This window comes from Capricornis sumatraensis, chromosome 20 (genome assembly GCF_032405125.1).
Source record: "Capricornis sumatraensis isolate serow.1 chromosome 20, serow.2, whole genome shotgun sequence".
In the NCBI taxonomy this organism is placed as follows: domain Eukaryota; kingdom Metazoa; phylum Chordata; class Mammalia; order Artiodactyla; family Bovidae; genus Capricornis; species Capricornis sumatraensis.
Genome location: NC_091088.1, coordinates 40,468,956 through 40,486,086, shown reverse-complemented (window position 1 = coordinate 40,486,086; position 17,131 = coordinate 40,468,956). Strand labels below are relative to the sequence as shown.

The following is a 17,131-nucleotide window of genomic DNA, read 5'->3' as shown; positions in this document are numbered from 1 at the left end:
CTGTAGCAGAAAAGAAAATTCCAAACAACTGGCTGTTCCTGCCTTATCTCTCTTATTATCACCCACAAAGCCATTAGCCACATTATAAGCCATTTATTCAACAATCCTATATTCTAGACTGCTTTTGGCCCCTGGACTAGGCCCTCACTGCTCCTGGCATGGGGACCACATGGCCTGATAGAGCCACCCAGGGCTCAGAAACCTGGGGCCATAATGTCAGTGGCTATAACCGCTTCATCTGCCGCCGCTCCTGTCGGCGCTGCCGTTTCTCATTGTGCTCTGGTGCTGGGGCGCCACTGTCCGCTGTGAACCAGGGGCCCAGGACATTGACCCACAGGAGGTAAAGAGCTCTGCCTGGAGCCTAGAAGAAAAAAAGTAACTTGAAGCCAGGTGCAGGAAATGAAAGAAGAGAAGGCTTAGATGCTCCAGCTCCTCCTCAGGAGCCCCACAACCCACATACCAGGAGCCAGAAGGACCAGATGTAGAGGGAGAAGCAGCTGAGCACCTGCACAATAGCTGTCAGTAGGATCACATCTTTAAGGTGCCTGTGGAGAGAAGGGAAGCTGCAAGGGCCAAAAATAGTAGCTGGGGAATTCCCTGGTGGTCCAGTGGTTAGGATTCCATGCTTTCACTGCTGAAGGCCTGGGTTCAATGCCTGGTTGGGGAACTAAGATCCCACAAGCTGCGCAGCACAGCCAAAAATTTTTACATAAAAATAAGAGATGAGCCCTAGTTCAACTCCCTTCCACCCGCTTCAAGTTGCAGGCAGCTGTGGGTCTTGGGCTATCTGGGCCCCAGCACCCCAGCCCTGGCGCTGCTCACCTGGGCTGACAGCGGGGGACACTCACTCTGCCATGCCCTGTTCCATGTTGAGATCCATTCCACCATCCACCAGGGCCCCATCCTCAGAGAAGGCTGCCCTTGCCATCGAGCTCATAGAGTGGTAGCTGGCTCCGTATACTGCCAGACTAAAGACCAGGGCCATCTGTGGTACAAGAATGGGGGTGTTAAAAGGGCAGCCACTGACCCTATGGGCTTACCCACTTCCCAGGATCGGGGACACTTACCCAGGCCCAAAATGAGGCAGATGAGTAGAAGAAGACCAAGGTCACAAGACAGTAAATGGCCTGTAAGCAGACACAGGATCAGGCTAGGATCAAAAGCTTACTTAACCATGGACCTTCCTTGACTCTAACTCTGGACCAGGTGATGAGACAAATTGTTTCTTACAGGGTTGGGGGAAGAGATCTGCTCCCAGAATATACAGACACCCCTGACACAGGAAAGAAGCCCCTGTGCATTTAAGATGGGAAAGACTCAAGTCCATTTGAGACTCACACCCTCATTTTGCTTTTGTTCTTCGTTTTGACTATTCAGCACTTTCTCTGCACCAGGATTCTTTCTCATTTATTTGGCTGCACTCGGTCTTAATTTTAGCATATGGGATCTAGGGAGTCTTAGCCACTGGACCACCAGGGAAGTCCCTCTCTTATTTTTAATTGTAGTTTTCTTCTGGAGCTTTGGCTGTCACACACCCCCACCACTCTACCCCACCAAACAGAGCTGAGGACTATGGAACTTTGGGTGGGCACAAAAGCAAGGAGGGAAGCACTTACATTAGCCCCCAGTATGATTCGCAGGTAGAACTTCAGGGTCTCTTTGTTCTCCTCAAATATCTGCTTCTTCCCTCTCGTGCCCACTTTTCCTTTGGGCTGCAGAGAGATAATGAGATACTACCAAAATTCTCAGGAGTCAGGACCTTCCTTAGCCGCCCCACCACTTCGGTTAGCTGAATGAGCTTGACTGGCGTCCCTCTCCGGCCTCTGCTGGAGTAAACCAGATCTGGGCTGACGCTCTCCTGCCTCAAGCACCTCAGCTCTCTAGCTAGTCCTGATACTGTTTGATACCGACTCCCATCGCCCCTCAGGCCCCTCGATCTCTGCAGCTCTGGTACTGTCTGCTACAGACTCCCAGCCCTCTCTGGCACCAGCTCTGGTATGGTCCTGGATGGCCACTGGATGGCGCCCCCCTCCAGAGAGGGGGCCATTGGATTGACCCATTTCCCTTGAAGCCCTTCCTCTGATTTCAGTCTCCCGGCCCCAGGAGCGCTTTGCCATGAGGACCACGCCCTACTCGCCCTCCTTACCGCCATAGTGAGACGCAAATACCCAACCAAGGAAAGAAAGGAGATAGACCGAAACCGCACTCAGTAGGTACCACATCGGCAGCACAGACACTTCCGGTGCAGATCCAATACGTCACACCTGGGACGGAAGTTGGAGGTCCACTTCCTTCCCAAGCTCCGCCTTCTAGAGTCGGTAGGACTACACTTCCCAGAAAGCCTTGCGCGGGGGCGGAGGCGGCAGGAATGCGATGGCGGAGTCGCTGCCGCTGGAGGTGAGAGGAGGCCGCCCTCAGGCCTAGCTCGGGACAGGCCCCGCCCTCGGGGTCCCAGGCTGTGGGGAGGGGCTGTCAGACAGCTCTCCCGGCCCCGCCCGTCTGGCGGAAACGACCCGGCCGGGAGATCCCTGGACCTGCACGCTATGGGTACAGGCCCCGCCTTTGGGCCACTCTGTCCCCTTACCTTGGGGGACCATCCTCTTCTTCCCCATCGGCCCCAGGAGATAGCTGCTGTCACCTCAGCGAGGACAGGGCCTCTGCCTACCCCTGACCTCTTGAGATGGCCGTCCCTCCCTCTCAGTTCTGGAAGATGTCCGCTGCATCCCATCAGCCCCGAAGGGTAACCGATCTTACCCCCATTGGTCCCTTGGAATGGTCGCTCCATTCCCTTCCCTTCGAGAGACGGCTGTCCCTTCCCCTGGCGGTGGAAGACAGACTGCCCCTTCCCATCAACTTTGGACATGGTCTCTGAGTTCCCTCACCGAGGACAAGGCCTGCTCCCCACTTCCTCAGCCCCTAGTGATGGCCATCCCTGCCTCCTTCATCTTCATCCTTCACGGGATGTTTGCTCCCTCTACTTAAATTGGAGCAAGATCACTCTGCCGCTGTTGTCCCTAGACAGATAAGTTTTGTCCCAGTGGCCTCTTGGGATGACTTCTCCGTCCTGTTTGCCCAGAGAGTTGGCAGCCCCCTCCCACTGCCCAAGAGAGACAGGGCACCGTTTCTGCATCGGCCGTTGGAATGATGCTCCCCCCCCATGAGCCCCCTGCGATGGCATCCTTTACCCCTTCTGCCCCAGAGGATATCTGTCCCATCTCCGTGGATCGCAACGGTGACCAGGCATATCTCTAGTAGCCCCTTAGGATGGAGTTCCTGGGACGGCCACTCCACTCTTAACCACTGTCTCTTCTGTTCCCTCTAGAAAGGTCTTCCCCCTTCTCAGCTCAAAGAATCATGCTGCCTCCCCTCAGTGAGGACAGGTTTGTTGCCCTCCTTTCACTCTGTGGGTTGGCTGCTGAACCCCAGAAGACAGGATGACCACTATCTTACCTCAGCTCAGACAAGTTTTCCTGCCTCCTCTTGGGGATTGGAGCGTGGTCAGTCCCAGTCCCCATCAAAGTTCTCTTCCCCAGGCCTAGCCTCCCTGGCCCAGAGGCTGTTCTCACCAGTCATTCTCCTCTCAGTAATGATCTGTTTTATCTTCCCACCCCTTCCTTGAGCAAACCTTTGGTGAAAAGAGAGGTAAAAGACAGTCCATCCTTATTTAATTCAATCTAGTAAGTACTGACTGAGTACCTTCTCTGTACTAGCAATCAGGGAAGGGAAGAAGAGACCAAGTGGGCTGGTGAGGGTCAAACTTAAGGGCATTCCAGGAAAAAGGTCCACATAGGCAAAAGAAAATAAGAAAATCAACATGCTGTGTTTGTAGGACACTGAGAAGACTGGCTTGTGGAAGCTCTGGGATCAGGGGTCCAGTCAGGCCTAGAGGCCTGGCAGTGCTGACCAGGAGAAGAAATTTTGTCTTGAGGGTATTAGGGAACCCTAAAGGTTTCATCAGGAGTGTACTGAGACTGAAAGCTGTTTCTTAGGAAAATTAACCTTGTTGCAGTCTGTGGAATGATTAGCAAGGATGAACCTGGAGGCAAGGAGATCAGGTGGGAGACTGTGGAAGGAACCCTGGTCTGGGGTGATGAAGATCTGGGCTACTAAGGTGGTAAGGTTTCAAAGGTAGAATTATTAATAACAGCAATCCAGGAACCATTTATGGACCATCTACTAGGTGTGAAGCATATTATATCTATTAAATATATAATATATAATTTAATCCCTGTCATAAGACTGTGAGGACAGCTGGTAAAGAACCCTCCTGCAATGCAGGAGACCTCAATTCGATTCCTACATTGGGAAGTTCCCCTGGAGAAGGGAAAGGCTACCCACTCCAGTATTCTTGGGCTTCCCTGGTGGCTCAGACGGTAAATAATTTGCCTGCAATACGGGAGACCTGGGCTCGATCCCTGGGCTGGGAAGATGGCCTGGAGGAGGGCATGGCAGCCCACTCCAGTATTCTTGCCTGGAGAATTCCTATGGACAGAGGAGCCTGGCAGGGTACAGTCCATGGGGTTGCAGAGTCGGACATGACTGAAGGACTTAAGTACAGCACATAAGACTGTGATCTAGATTTTTTTAATATCCCCATTTTACAGGTGGAGGTTGAGGTTCAGAGACATCACATACCTTGCCTGAGGCCACACAGCTAGGAACTAGTGGAGCTGGGATTTGCATGAGTCTAAGTAAAGCCTATGCTTTACACCTGTATCTGGAGCAAGGGACAGAAGAGCATGAAGAGTATAAAGTTTTATCAGGATCTTCAGACAAGATGCTCTGAAGCTCGGGGGCTTGGAAAGTTGGGAGGAGGAACTGCTTTGGACTGAGGTGAAGGTGATGGTAAAACATTTGGATGAAGAATCCTGTGGATGGTTGGCAATACTAGACTAGCACAAGAATGATAAACAATATGGAATACTGAATTGTTGGTTTTTCTTATAGAGGTAATTGTTAAAGCAATGCAAGTGAATTTATTATCCTAGAAAGTGAACAAATTGAAAGACTCAGGTCTGAGCCCTGGGAGCCACAGAAGAATCTAGAAACAGGGCAATTGGAACTGGAGCCCTAGAAAACACAGTGTCACAGAAGTCAAGGAGGGACGATTCCAGAAGAAAAGAATAGTTAATATCAGATTATTCTTGGTCTCACAGGCATTTCCCTTCCCCAGTCCCTAAAAAGGCCTCCACCCCCAACCTCATAGAGCATAGATGGAGTGAGGGCCTTAGCCTGCCAGGATGGGTCTTGCTGAGAATTGTAACGGCTGGCTGAGAAGCCAAGTTGGCAGTGAAGAAGATGGAAGAGTGCAGTCCCAGTGTGACTTCCTGAAATCAGCACTTGCCTTGCTGTGTTCTAGATCCTATGCAAGACACTTTACCATGATATTTAACTGTCACAGTAGCCCACTTAAATCTCACTACAACTGTCTTTTTATAGATTAGAAGAATAAGGCTCAGAGGGGTCAGCTGAGAGAATAAGGATCTAAACTAGGTTCATCTAGTCCCAGTGCCCAGGCCCTTTTTATCAAATTGAGCAGGAAGTTTTTATTTTTATCAGAACAAACCTGCATCCAGATGGTGCTCAGGAAAGGTTTGTTCCCAGTAAAGATACCTGGAGACTGGAGAGGAGAAGTGAAGACTCTCTGAAGCTTAGGCTCCAAGATGGGCTAGAAGCCAGTGCTCTAGTCCCCTCTGACCTACTGTGCTACCAGAAAGAGAAGATTTCAGAGGGCCCCACCAGCACTAACAGCCCCGATGCCCTGTCTTTTTCCCTCAGATGGTCACATATATTCTCAGCTTCCTGCCTCTGTCAGATCAGAAAGAGGCCTCCCTCGTGAGCCGGGCTTGGTACTGTGCAGCCCAGATTGCCCTTCGGGAGGTAAGGTGCCTACCCTCACCTGGCCCATTCTCAGTGATCTCACTTCAGCTTGCTTGTGGCCCTGCTCATACATCATCCATCCATTCCTTCCTGCATATTTATTCATACATACTTGGCTCTGGGTCCAGTACTGGGACTCTACAGATGAACCAAACATAGTCCCCTTCCCTGAGAAACCCATAGTCCAGTGAAGGAAAAAGACAAATACGTGAGTGATCATGATGTTGTGTGCTCAGGGCATTGGCATGAAGGGGGCCATGGGAACATGAAGGACACGGAAGGAGACTGGCAGCATCAGGGAAGGCTTCCTGAAGGAACAGGATGAGGCGCATGAAGGTTGGTCTTCAGGACTCGTAACCGCACAGGTGAAGGCACCAAGGTGTGACATAGTTCTGGAAATGACCACCCAGGTTCGCTATGACTGGAGCTTAGGTGTGTGGGAGAGAAGTGGTGGGAGATGAGGCTAGAAAGGGGTCAGACAGCGAGACAGATGTGGCAGGTGGTATTGCTAGGGCTTTCTCCTGGTTACCATCGTGGGTAACCAGGTAACCCATGGAACTTTAGGAACGTTAAAGGAACATTAGGCAGGGGAGTGACATGCAGTGATTTATGTCTTAGACCTCCACAGGGCAGAGTGGGCTGAGGGGTGAGTCATAGGGAGACAACCCACCAGGAGGTGAGTGCAGGCATTTGTGCTAGTTTGAAAGGCAATAATGAGAGCCTTTGTTTCAGTTTTGACTGTCACTGAGGTTGAACAATTTTCTCATTAGTGGACCATTTGTATTTCCCTCTTTTGTGTATTTCTGTTCCTTGTCTAATTATTGGGGTCTTAGCATTTTTCTTATCGATTTGTATGAACTTTTTATACATTAAAGAAGTTAATCTTTTATATACTTACTGAAATATATTCCTCATATATTTGCCTTTTTAGATTTGATTTGTAGATATGTGTTATTTATGAGATATACAGGGGTTAATTTCTGGGTTGTTGACTCTGAACATCCTTTTCTTTCTTATTTCTGCCATTGCTTTAGCGATACTTTGCCTCTTCAGAGATCTGATAAGTATACACTCATATTTTGCTTTTTTTTTTAATTTGGATTTACTTCTTAGATCAGTTTTAGGTTCACAGCAAAATTGTTTTATGGCTTGAACTTATATATATATATTTGGTGTAATTTATTTTGACTTATGCTGTAAGGTAAGGAGCTAAACTGATTAGTTTTCAAGTAGCCCAAGTACCATTTATGTATAATGGATTGGAAGCCTCCCCTGTCACATTTTAAATGAGTGTTTAAGTAGGGTCTGTTGTTGAGTTCTCTCTCCAGTGTCACTGAGCCTAGTTTCTAAAGAAATTTGATTTGAACTTGTTGAAAATTTGAAGTATAAAACATCTAAATGGTGAGATCCAGTTGGTAGTTGGACTTCTGAGAGAGGAATTCAAGAGAAAGGTCCGGGTAATAAATAGAGGTGAAGGTGTCATTTAAGAGCAGGCGGAGGTTTAAGCCTTGGATCTCAGTCACTTTCCCTGGGGAGAACAAGAGAAGCCTGAAGAGCAGGCCACAGAGCCTGCCCAGGAAGGATACCAGTCCAGAGGCAAGCAGAGCAGGAGGGGCCTGTAGAGAGGCCTCCGTCATCTGGATGGTGATGACCTAGCACCTAGCACTATGCTAGGTCCCAGGGCTGGGGCAGACACCACACTCAAGAGTTGATAGAGAGAGACAGCACTGCACTCAAAATCTTAAGAAAGATGCATAGACGCATAGCAAAGATGCAGAGAAGATTCACAGAAGACTTCATGGAGAAGGGGATGCTTGTGTTAAATCTTGAGAGAGGATACATATTTTTGTTAAGGAATAGGTGAGGGGGAGGATACATATTTTTGTTAAGGAATAGGTGAGGGGCAGACTGCTCCCCAGATCCAGAAAAAAACAGCTGAACTCAGCTATGGAAGTATGAGATAGTGATCTGAAATTAGCATTCCAGAGCCAGAGTGGGGAGCAGGCATGGGAAAGCTGGGGCCGAAGAAGTAGGCAGGGGGCTGACATAAAAGGGCCTGAATGCCAGCTGAGAAGCTCAGCTTCCATCCTGTGGAGTGGTGAACCATCAAAGGGCCTGAAAAGCGTGGTCAGTTGCCTTTTGTCAGGATCACTCTGTTGACAATACCAAGGGTAGACTGGAGCCAGAGAGACTGAAGGCCAGGAGGAAATAGAAGATGGGCTGGAAAGGACCTTGGGCATTGTGGATATGAGGGAGCAGTCTAGGATGATCCCCAGATTTCTGACTTAGGTGATTTGGTAGAAGGCGCTGAGAGTTTGGGAGAAGCGGGGATAAGGCAGTGAATTCAGATTTGGCCATATTGCATCCTTGTATCTGGAGGGAGGTCCATCAGGTCATGGCTCCCAGTATCTGGTGCTCAGGAAGAAGGTGTGGGAAACAAAGTAGGTGGAATGGGATGAAGTCTGCTGGGGTGCACGTGGAGGGAAACTGCGTGTGTGTGTGTGGTGGAATGGAACAATTCATGGAGAACCCATTGGTCCATGGGTTGGGTCTTTCTGCTCTTTGATGACCCCAAACGGGGAGCAGGCTAGAAGGTAGGAGAGACAAGAGGGCAGAGTCTCAGAACCCCCAGTAGGAGAGAACACCGGGGAGATAGGCCATCCTGAGTAGGCACCATGGCGCAGCAGAGAGGAAGGACACTTGTGGGAGGTCTGCAGAGGAGCCCCCAGGTGTTGGTGACCTTGCTGGAGAGGGGCTGTTTCTGGGAATGAAGGATTCTGTGGGGACAGTGGTGGAGGGATCAATGGGCAAAGCTATGGTCAAGAGGTGGCTGCAGTGGGTATGGGCACCCATGTGCTTCCAAGAAGCATGATGGTAAAGGGGAGGGGTGAGGGGGGTTGCAGGATCAAGGGAGGCCTTTGTTAAGACTCTGGGGTGTTTGTGGACTCTGAGGAAGGAGTGGAAAGGCAGAGATTTAGGGGTTCACAGAGGAGAGGGTGGGGACAGGCTCAGTAGGCCGGGAGAAGAGGGTCTCCTTGAACCCAAGAATAGAATAGGGAAGGAGGTTCTGATGAGTCCTGCCAAGGATGGGCTGGTGGATGTGAACAGGGCAGGAGGGCCTTCCCACCTAAGGGCTTTGGTTTCTATTTGAAACGTCTCTGAGAAGGCTGGAGTGAGGGGAGGGAGCTGCAGTATCATCAGGGGCTTGGAAAGAAGTCTAGGGGAGTGAGAAGAGGGGGACTGTGAGGAGAGGGGCACCAGTGCAGACAGGAAGGGAGGCTGTGGCTTCCTCGGACAGCACATACCCAGAGGTGGCCATGGTTTCATCATCCCTGGCTGGCAGAGGGCACAGAAAGCAGGGGCACCCGCATGATGGGCAGGGCCGTGGGGGCCCTGATGAGAGGCCATCAGTCAGGGAGGCTTCTTGGAGTCTAGCAAAGAAGCAGGGTGCAGAAGAAGCCAAGTGGGCAGTCAGGGCCTGGGGATGAAGGTGAGATGGAACAGGAGTGAGGGGAGGAAGAGGAGGAGGAGGCTGGGGTCAGAGTTTGGGATCCAGAGTCTACCATTTTAGCACTGGAGCTTCTCCAGTGAACCCTGAGCTCCAGATAGAGCACTGACAAAGACCCGTTCGGTGACTCTGCAAAGCTCAGCCCCCTACTCCACGGCCAGGACTGGGAGCCCTGGGAAGCCAGGCCACAGATACCTGGGCATCTAGGGCCGACACCACCATGACCCAGAGAACAATCTCTGGAGCCCTATTGGCAGGAACCATCTCCCAGGGTGCAGCGGGTTGAGGAGGTGGTGCCCCAGCTAGTAGATGCTGTGGAAGATTCTGGCTCACCAAGGCCAAGCTGTAAGACTCCAGGCCAGGCTAGACTTGGTAACTTCTTAATCTCCCTCACCTGCCCCCATTTAATTCCACTTTTTCTCAAATAAGACAGACAAAGGCAGCACGTGACATACACCTGGGCTCTGTCCATACCTGGGGTGGGGGTGCTGCCACCGGGCTGGTCACTGTGAAGATCTCAGGACGGCTCCTGCCCCCTGCTGCCTTCTCTTGCCTGAGGTGTCTATAAAAGCCTCTAGATATGAGCCCCAAAGTCTGATTCCTCTCTGGAGACCAAAGCCCCTGGGCGCCAGGACATATGCTTCCTCAAGGTCCTTCTGGAAATAGGCGTACTAACTTTGGATTCTTGTGCTGGTAGACAGGAGAGTCATGTATGTCTCAGATGGCTTTCCAAGTCTGCACACAGGCCTGCTGTCTCAGCTCAGGACTTCAGTAGTTACAAGAGTCCTGGGCTCTCACAGTCAAGGGACACTTGTTACTTTTAGCAGGTTCAGGGCATTTTCCAAATGAGTCCACATTTACCTTTAAGATGCCAGCATTAAGAAGGGAGGAGACCAGGGGGCTAGTGTGCTGAGGCGGCTGAAGCTGGAGCAGCTACCCCTGTTGTACTCCCTTGGGGCTTTAGAAGCATCTTCCCAAGGCCTGGGGAGGGGCACTTTCCTACACTGGGGCAAAGACCAGAACCCAGAAGGCTGCCGCTCGGCCCCCACAGAGGGTAAATATCCCCAACAGACTGCTCTTGGACTTCTGTATGAGTCCCAGGTAGACCACCTGGGTGATGGCATAGAGGCTGTTTTCTCCCCACCAATAAAAACTGTGGGGAGCAGGGAGGTGGCCTCAAAACTCACCTGGCCCCATAGTTGGAAGTCCTTTAGGCCAGGCCCTGCCCCTTCAGTAGGTAGCTCTTGGGGTCACCTGCCAGCCCTGCACTTGGACCCTGAGCTGTTCGTTTACCTTGTGTATAAGAAAGCAATGGGAGAGGGAAGAACACTGCTGGCAGCCAAGGCTCAGGAAGATAGGGAAAGAAGGAAGACTGAAGGCAGCTGGAGCTGGGGGCTGCGGGGTGCCATGTGACTGGTGGGGGCAGGTGCTGCCTGGCAACCAGCACTGCTCTACGCTCCCCCAACCAGAGTTCATTCTACTCATTATGAGACTGGCTCATCTAGCACTGCAGGACTTTGAAATGGCTGGAGGCATGCTTTACCGTTCCTTTCTAAAACCTTTTTTCCCTGGCTTTTTCAGTACCCTCCCCAACCTCACACACTGGCATCTTCGCCAGCTCTCCTTAAATCTGAGAGAGGGACCCAGGTCTCTGGCGTCCCCACTCCCCACTGTCTCCTGGTGTCCACAGGGGGGATCTGTGGGCAGAGCTCCTCTCACCAGTATTGACCATGGGGTCTGAACTGGGAACCTGGTTTGACTCCCAGGCTCCCATTAAATTGGTAGGAGCTGGTCTCCCTCTTACCACAGGCTCATTCCCGGAACGACAGCCCTCAGGGGCTGCTTCTCTCTGGGGCAGAAGCCAGGTGGGGTCTCCACACCTGGGAATGAGTTCCACCTGTCTTCCTGGAAGAATTCTGTTGATAAGCATCTTGCAGGGAGCGCATATCACGCATCATTTTGACCTTTCTGGTTCCCTTTTGATGATTTTCTGTGGGGGACAAGGAGGGAACGTCAGCTTGTTCTTCCTGTTATTCACTGCACAGGTTTGGGGGGGCAGCTTGCTTGTGAAAACAAGAATCTATGAGTATCACTTGCCTGCAGCCTGGGCGTTGGTGTGGGTAGAAAAATGGGGCTAGGGTTTCAGAAGCCAAGCCCTCTTCTCCCTCCCCCACAGACCAGCTCCTGCACTTTCTGTACATTCCTGTACTTTCTGTCCTTTGGCTCCCTCTGGCACAAAATCAGGGAAGGTTCTCTGAAAACAACTACTGGCGGTTCCTCACACTCCTAAACAAGCCAACCTTTCGCCACAACTAACCCTGAGCTTGCTTGCCTCCCGGTCCCACCGGACTCCAGCTCTGTGCTCCCCAAGCTCCCCGGTTCCTCTCCAGTAGGGCCAATTTCCTCCCTGCCTCTGCAATTCATTCTCTGAGCTCCTTCCACAGAAATAGTACACTTCTCCCTCCTCACCTGAAGGAATAAGGCAGACCCTCCAGAGATAAGACCAGGGATCACAAGTGCATCTCGAATCTCCGGCCTAAAGGGCCTTCACGTGTGCGCATACACACGCATCCACGCATGCGCACACCACACTCGCATGGGTAGGCACATTTTTCACTTACACACAAAAGCCAGGTTTGCAAACATTATTGTGGCCTCCCTGCCTGCCCCAGATCTCTGGCATCTGGGCCACAGGGCATTGTGGTGAGCGACACCTGCCATTGCTTCTTCCCGCCTTCAGCTGTTCTGAGGGCTATTTATATGCTCTTGAGAAAGTGGGGGAGGCTGATTGCTTAGCTAACACTAAGCTGAGGCCCTGGATTTGGAGTCCGTGGGTTCCAAGGCCACCTACTGAAACTCCCCAAAGTTGGGTCCAGAATGCTTTGTCCTCCTGCTCCCAGGGGCCTTTGCTGGCTCTCCTCCAGGGTCCCCCTCCCTGCCCTCCTGTACCCAGCATGCCAAGTCCCCACTCTGGCCCAGCCTCTCCATAGGCACTCAGCCCTGGCCATCACTAACTTTCTGTCCTCCCCTTGTAGTCCTCCCCCTTGAGCCCCAGTATGACCTGTCCCCCCTGCTCCCACGTCCCACCAGCACCCCCTCAGGCACATGGCAGCACAGTGGGTTCCTGCTGTAGAAGGGCCCTTCCCTGATCTTCCCTCAAACTCTGGCCAGTGAATTGCACCAGACTCAATGGCTGGCACACTGTGAGGCCAGAGAGCTTACCCCAGGCCCACTGCTGCCCCGTAGGCCAGCGTGCAGTACAAGATCCCCGTGTCGTCTGCCTCCCTTCCGGCCATCAAGAGTCTGGGTCTCAGGGGCGTCACCTGCATCAGCCTGACCAACCTGGATGGCTCGCCGGCTTCACTCCAGGTGCTGCGGTCTGTTACCCACCACCTGGGCCCGCACCTGCAGAGCTTGTGCCTTGGTGGGGGCAGCCCCACAGAGGCCTCCTTCGTGGCCCTGATCCTGGGCTGCCCGGCCCTGTGTATCCTAGACCTCAGTGGCTGCAACAGCCTCTTCACATCAGGCATGCTGCTGGCTCAGCCCGAGACAGCGCAGCAGGTCCAGCAGGCGCTGAGCGGCCTCCGTGAGCTCAGCCTGGCTAGCCTTCAGGACCTGGCTGACCTCAGCTTCAACCGGCTCAGCAGTTGTGCCCCCCGCCTGGAGCGACTCTCCTTGGCCTATTGCCATCTCACCTTCCAGCTAGGCCCAGCCTGGGGCTCCATCGGCCCACAGGACTCCTCCCCCTCCCAACTCTCCTTCCGCAACCTGCTGCGATTCCTGAAGGAGCGGGCCAGCAGGCTGCACGCCCTGGACCTGAGCGGCACTGGCTTGCCGCCCGAGGCCCTGTGGGCACTGGGCCAGGTGGCTGGGCTGCAGCTGCAGGAACTGAGCCTGCATAGCTGCCGGGACCTCTCCACAGAGGCTGTGGCTGCCCTTTGCCACCAGCAACCAGGCCTTACCTCCCTGGACCTCAGCGGCTGCTCAGAACTGGCTGATGGAGCAGTCCTGGCTGTGAGCCGGGGCCTGCGGCACCTGCGGCGCCTGAGCCTGAGGAAGCTGCAGCGGCTGACAGATGCGGGATGCTCAGCCCTAGGGGGCCTGCAGGAGCTGCAGAGCCTCGACATGGCCGAGTGCTGCCTGGTGAGAGGGCAGGAACTGGCCCAGTCCCTGGGCTCAGTGTGCGGAGCTCCACCCTCACTGGCCTCCCTCAGCCTGGCCTACTGCTCCTCACTCAAGGTGAGCGTTCCACCCCTTCCTTCCATCCTCACCAGGGCCAGGGGCTGGGGGAACTGGGAGTCTGGCACCAGGGAGATGCCCCGTGTTTGTGTCCAAGTGAACTGGAAGAGGAAAGGTGCCTAGGCAGACAGTGCTGCTGCCCACACTGCTCCCTGCAGCCCCCGTGGTGGGTGTCTGCAGAGGGAGGTTCCAGAGACCAGAGGGGCCCACCCACGAGGTGACCCACACCTCACAAGTCCGGTGCTTGGTGATCACTGAAGTCTGGGGAGGGGACTGAGGGCGGGTGTTCTGGGGGCAGTGATGACAGAACCAAGCCCTGGGGGAAGGGGCACCGAGGTTACACAGCAGTAGTTGCTCAGGAGGGGCTCTGGGGAGGCCATGTGACAAAGGAGGAAGAGGGTCATTTCTTGGTTGATGCCAGTTCCTTCAGTAGGGCTCAGCTCTGTCCCTCTGGGTGGTGTCCCTGTCTTAACAGTGTCGCCCTCTCCCTCTTTAGCAGATTTTTCCTTCAATCTATGGCTGTGCCCAGAGCCTTTCCCACCTGAAGTGTCTCAACATTTTCCCCCAAGTGCCTCTCTTCTCTTGCTCTACTCCAACCTCACTGTGTCGATTGTGTGTCTCTTAGCCACTCTTTCTGGAGGCCCATGTTCCCATGTCTGCATCTCTACAAAGCAGCTTCCCCTGTCCTGCCCTTAGTTCTCGCCCCCACCATCCCCCAACTGCTCCTGGCAGGTGGCAGCTCTGCCGTATGTCCCCCCAGTCCTAGAGGGAGCGTATCTGATGGACTGGTGCTGCTGGGTGAACGCCTTAGAGATTTTCACCTGCATTCTTCCCACACCAGCCAGTCTAGGTATTTGTCCTTCTCCCTGGGTCCCCCTTCTCAGCCCGCCACTCCACTGTGACACACAGCACAGGAACACTGATGCATCCTTCCGCAGGCCCTGTGCCAGTTTCCTGTTGCCTGTGGGGCTGTAACTTTGGGCAGAACCTTCCTAGGGACCCCTCCCTGCCTGAGCAGCAAAGGCTTCCTCCCACGGCCCCACCAAGAGCTGGAGCACTGGGCCTCCAGCCCCAAGGACCCCTCTTCCTGGCCACAGGGCCCCTGTGGCCCTGCCACAGGCCCCATGGGAGCTGGACCTCATAGCCTGCCACGCCTGGTGACACAGGCAGCGGGCACCTCCCATCACCTGCTCCCTTTTCCGCTTCCCTCCTAGGACGCCTCAGTGCTCTCCCTGATCCCAGCGCTGGGCCCACGCCTCAGGGTGCTAGACTTGTCCTCCTGTGTGGCCCTCACCAACCAGACTCTGCAGGCCATCTACACCTACCTCACCCACTTCTCAGTCCTGCGCCTGGCCTGGTGCAAGGAGCTGGGTGACTGGGGGCTCCTGGGGCTGGGGCAGCCCATCAAGGCACCTTCGCAGGAGCCTCAGGTGCGAGACCCTCCAAGTCATGGCGGGCGGGGGGTCCCTGGGCTCAGCTGCCCTCCTTCGTCCCTCTCTGGCAACAGTTGAGGGCCAAACTCAGGAGGAACCTGAGCAGCAAAAGCTTCCTCCCACAGCCCCACGAAGAGCTGGAGTACTGGGCCTCCAGCCCCAAGGACCCCTCTCCCCAGCCACAGGGCCCCTCCCTGCTCATGCTGCAGGCCCTGCGGGAGCTGGACCTCACAGCCTGCAGCAAGCTGACTGATGCCAGTTTAACCAAGGTGTGAGTCTGGGGGCGTGGATAGACTGAGGACCCCCGGGCTGGAGCTTTTTGCTTGGAACAAGCCCTTTTCTCGTGGGCTTCTGCTGGATGTGGCAGTTCCTCTGGCTGGGGGTGAGGGGAGCCGGAAGGGCTCCAGGGCCTCATTACCCTCCCCGTCCCTACTACATCCTCACAGGTGCTCCGCTTCCCCCAGCTGAGGCAGCTGTCACTGAGCCTGCTGCCAGCACTCACAGACAAGGCCTTGGTGGCTGTGGCCAAGGGCTGCCCCAGCCTGGAGCGCTTGGCGCTGAGTCACTGCAGCCTCCTCAGCGACCAGGGCTGGACACAGGCAGCCAGCTCTTGGCCAAGGCTGCAGCACCTCAACCTGTCTAGCTGCAGTCAGCTCACGGAGCAGTTGAGTGTGTCGGGGGCTGCCCGCGGTGGGGGCTGGCTGGACCTGGGCTGGGTCAGGCGCTCACCTGGCAGCTTCCCTGCAGAACTCTGGATTCCATCGGGCAGGCGTGCAGGCAGCTGCGGATGGTAGATGTGGCCATGTGTCCCGGCATCAGCATAGCCTGCGTCAGGCGTTTCCAAGCCCGACTGCCTGAGGTGATCTGCATCCAGTCCCGCTTCGTGGGAGGGGCAGACCTGACCTTAACGCTCTGAGGCCAGATCAGTGACCAGTGGCTCAGCCTCTGTCACCTCCAGCATCCCCGGCCCGGGCCTCTTGACCTGGAGTTTGACTCAGCGCCTCCTGCCCCTCTCTGTTACATGCCCCAGAGGGCCTTCCCCAAGCTAGAAACCCCTCCACTGGGTCTGAGAGTGGGATGATACCAGGACAGCCCACCAGGCTTCTTGCCTGCCTGCCCCACAGCCCACAGGAAGCTTCTCCAGCTACATGGCACTTTGAAACGGGGCTCCTCTGGATGTGGGCGGCCACAGGCCCCCGAAGATGCCAGATCCTGCTCACCTGTCCAGGCATGGGTCCAGAGGCCGGGCCATTTGGGGCTGGGTCTGGTGCTGGAAAGAGTGGACCCTGGTACCTTTTGTTCCACCCACTTCTCACACTAAGGCCTGTGCCCGGCCTTGTTCCCTGCAGCTGTCCCAGCCCCTCCATCAGCACTGAGTTTTAGCAGCTAAGCCACAGTCTTTGTTGTATACTCAAGATTAAAAATTCCTGATCTTTCTTCCTTGTCTGAAGTTCTCAGACCAAAGGGCCCCTCCCCACCTCAGTGAAATGGCCCAGGTCAGCCCAGGGACAATGTGTAGGAAATGCCAGAGGGACAGACAGCTTCTTTCTCACATCTGGCCCAACAAGTGCCCTGAGCAGATTTCTTCCCCACATGGTGGGAGATGCCAGAGCCTTCTCCCCAGCATGAGCCCTGGCACATGTCCCACAGCAAAGCCATGTCCATGTGAAGATCCCAGGAGCATAGAGATTAAGGATGGCTGAGTCAATGGGGTTGTTTTTCAGCATACACACATGAGACACAAGAGAGAGAGCATCTCTGGGTAGGAAAGGTCATTAGAGGTCCAACCTTCTAAAACAGAGAAAGAAGATCCTGGGACTGGGAGCCCAGGGGAGCAGTGAGCTTAGCCTGGGAAGTCAAGGAAAGTGAAAGAAGTCAAGTCAGTGAAAGAAGAGGGAGGAAATGTGACAAATAGGCAGAAGGGACCGGGGAGGTGCACGTGGGCAGGCCAGAGTTGGCACTGGGTGGGGTTAGGGGGTTCCCAGCCCCCAAAGTGAGCAGGGAGGATGCCAGCTTGCACCAAGCATCAAGAGCTCTGTAAGCTACGGGCACGCTGTTGAAAGGGGTAAAC

At 54.2% G+C, this 17,131-nt stretch overlaps 3 protein-coding genes across 3 annotated transcripts; 2 read left to right on the top strand and 1 right to left on the bottom strand.

Annotated features, from left to right (window-relative positions):
* Positions 1-97: 97 nt before the first annotated feature.
* Positions 98-2,235, bottom strand: TMEM208 (transmembrane protein 208). Its single transcript, XM_068992906.1, has 6 exons — positions 2,147-2,235; positions 1,617-1,712; positions 1,068-1,127; positions 849-985; positions 461-545; positions 98-361 (listed from the first exon to the last, which is right to left on the bottom strand). The coding sequence occupies exons 1-6, from the start codon at positions 2,150-2,152 to the stop codon at positions 224-226; spliced, it is 522 nt and encodes a 173-aa protein (XP_068849007.1). The 5' UTR covers positions 2,153-2,235; the 3' UTR covers positions 98-223.
* A 138-nt stretch (positions 2,236-2,373) lies between these two features.
* On the top strand, positions 2,374-13,484 carry LOC138096753 (F-box/LRR-repeat protein 20-like). Its single transcript, XM_068993029.1, has 4 exons — positions 2,374-2,397; positions 5,779-5,880; positions 12,635-13,402; positions 13,464-13,484. Exons 1-4 carry the CDS (start codon positions 2,374-2,376, stop codon positions 13,482-13,484), a joined length of 915 nt encoding a protein of 304 aa, XP_068849130.1.
* Positions 13,485-16,416, top strand: LOC138097114 (leucine-rich repeat-containing protein 29-like). The gene is made up of 5 exons (XM_068993354.1): positions 13,485-13,627; positions 14,842-15,057; positions 15,186-15,329; positions 15,507-15,724; positions 15,808-16,416. Exons 1-5 carry the CDS (start codon positions 13,514-13,516, stop codon positions 15,974-15,976), a joined length of 861 nt encoding a protein of 286 aa, XP_068849455.1. The 5' UTR covers positions 13,485-13,513; the 3' UTR covers positions 15,977-16,416.
* Positions 16,417-17,131: the final 715 nt, after the last annotated feature.

What these genes read in the sequence shown, in the direction of transcription:
- LOC138096753 (XM_068993029.1), top strand. Translation starts at nt 2,374, where the DNA reads ATGGCGGAGTCGCTGCCGCTGGAG. An exon ending in CGGAGTCGCTGCCGCTGGAG is followed by an intron (nt 2,398 to 5,778) that starts GTGAGAGGAGGC and finishes TTTTTCCCTCAG; the next exon opens with ATGGTCACATATATTCTCAG. An exon ending in CCCAGATTGCCCTTCGGGAG is followed by an intron (nt 5,881 to 12,634) that starts GTAAGGTGCCTA and finishes GCTGCCCCGTAG; the next exon opens with GCCAGCGTGCAGTACAAGAT.
- LOC138097114 (XM_068993354.1), top strand. Translation starts at nt 13,514, where the DNA reads ATGGCCGAGTGCTGCCTGGTGAGAGGGCAGGAACTGGCCCAGTCCCTG. An exon ending in CCTACTGCTCCTCACTCAAG is followed by an intron (nt 13,628 to 14,841) that starts GTGAGCGTTCCA and finishes CTTCCCTCCTAG; the next exon opens with GACGCCTCAGTGCTCTCCCT. An exon ending in TGCAGTCAGCTCACGGAGCA is followed by an intron (nt 15,725 to 15,807) that starts GTTGAGTGTGTC and finishes GCTTCCCTGCAG; the next exon opens with AACTCTGGATTCCATCGGGC.
- TMEM208 (XM_068992906.1), bottom strand. An exon ending in GAATCATACTGGGGGCTAAT is followed by an intron (nt 1,128 to 1,616) that starts GTAAGTGCTTCC and finishes GTCTGCTTACAG; the next exon opens with GCCATTTACTGTCTTGTGAC. An exon ending in CTGCCTCATTTTGGGCCTGG is followed by an intron (nt 986 to 1,067) that starts GTAAGTGTCCCC and finishes CTTGTACCACAG; the next exon opens with ATGGCCCTGGTCTTTAGTCT.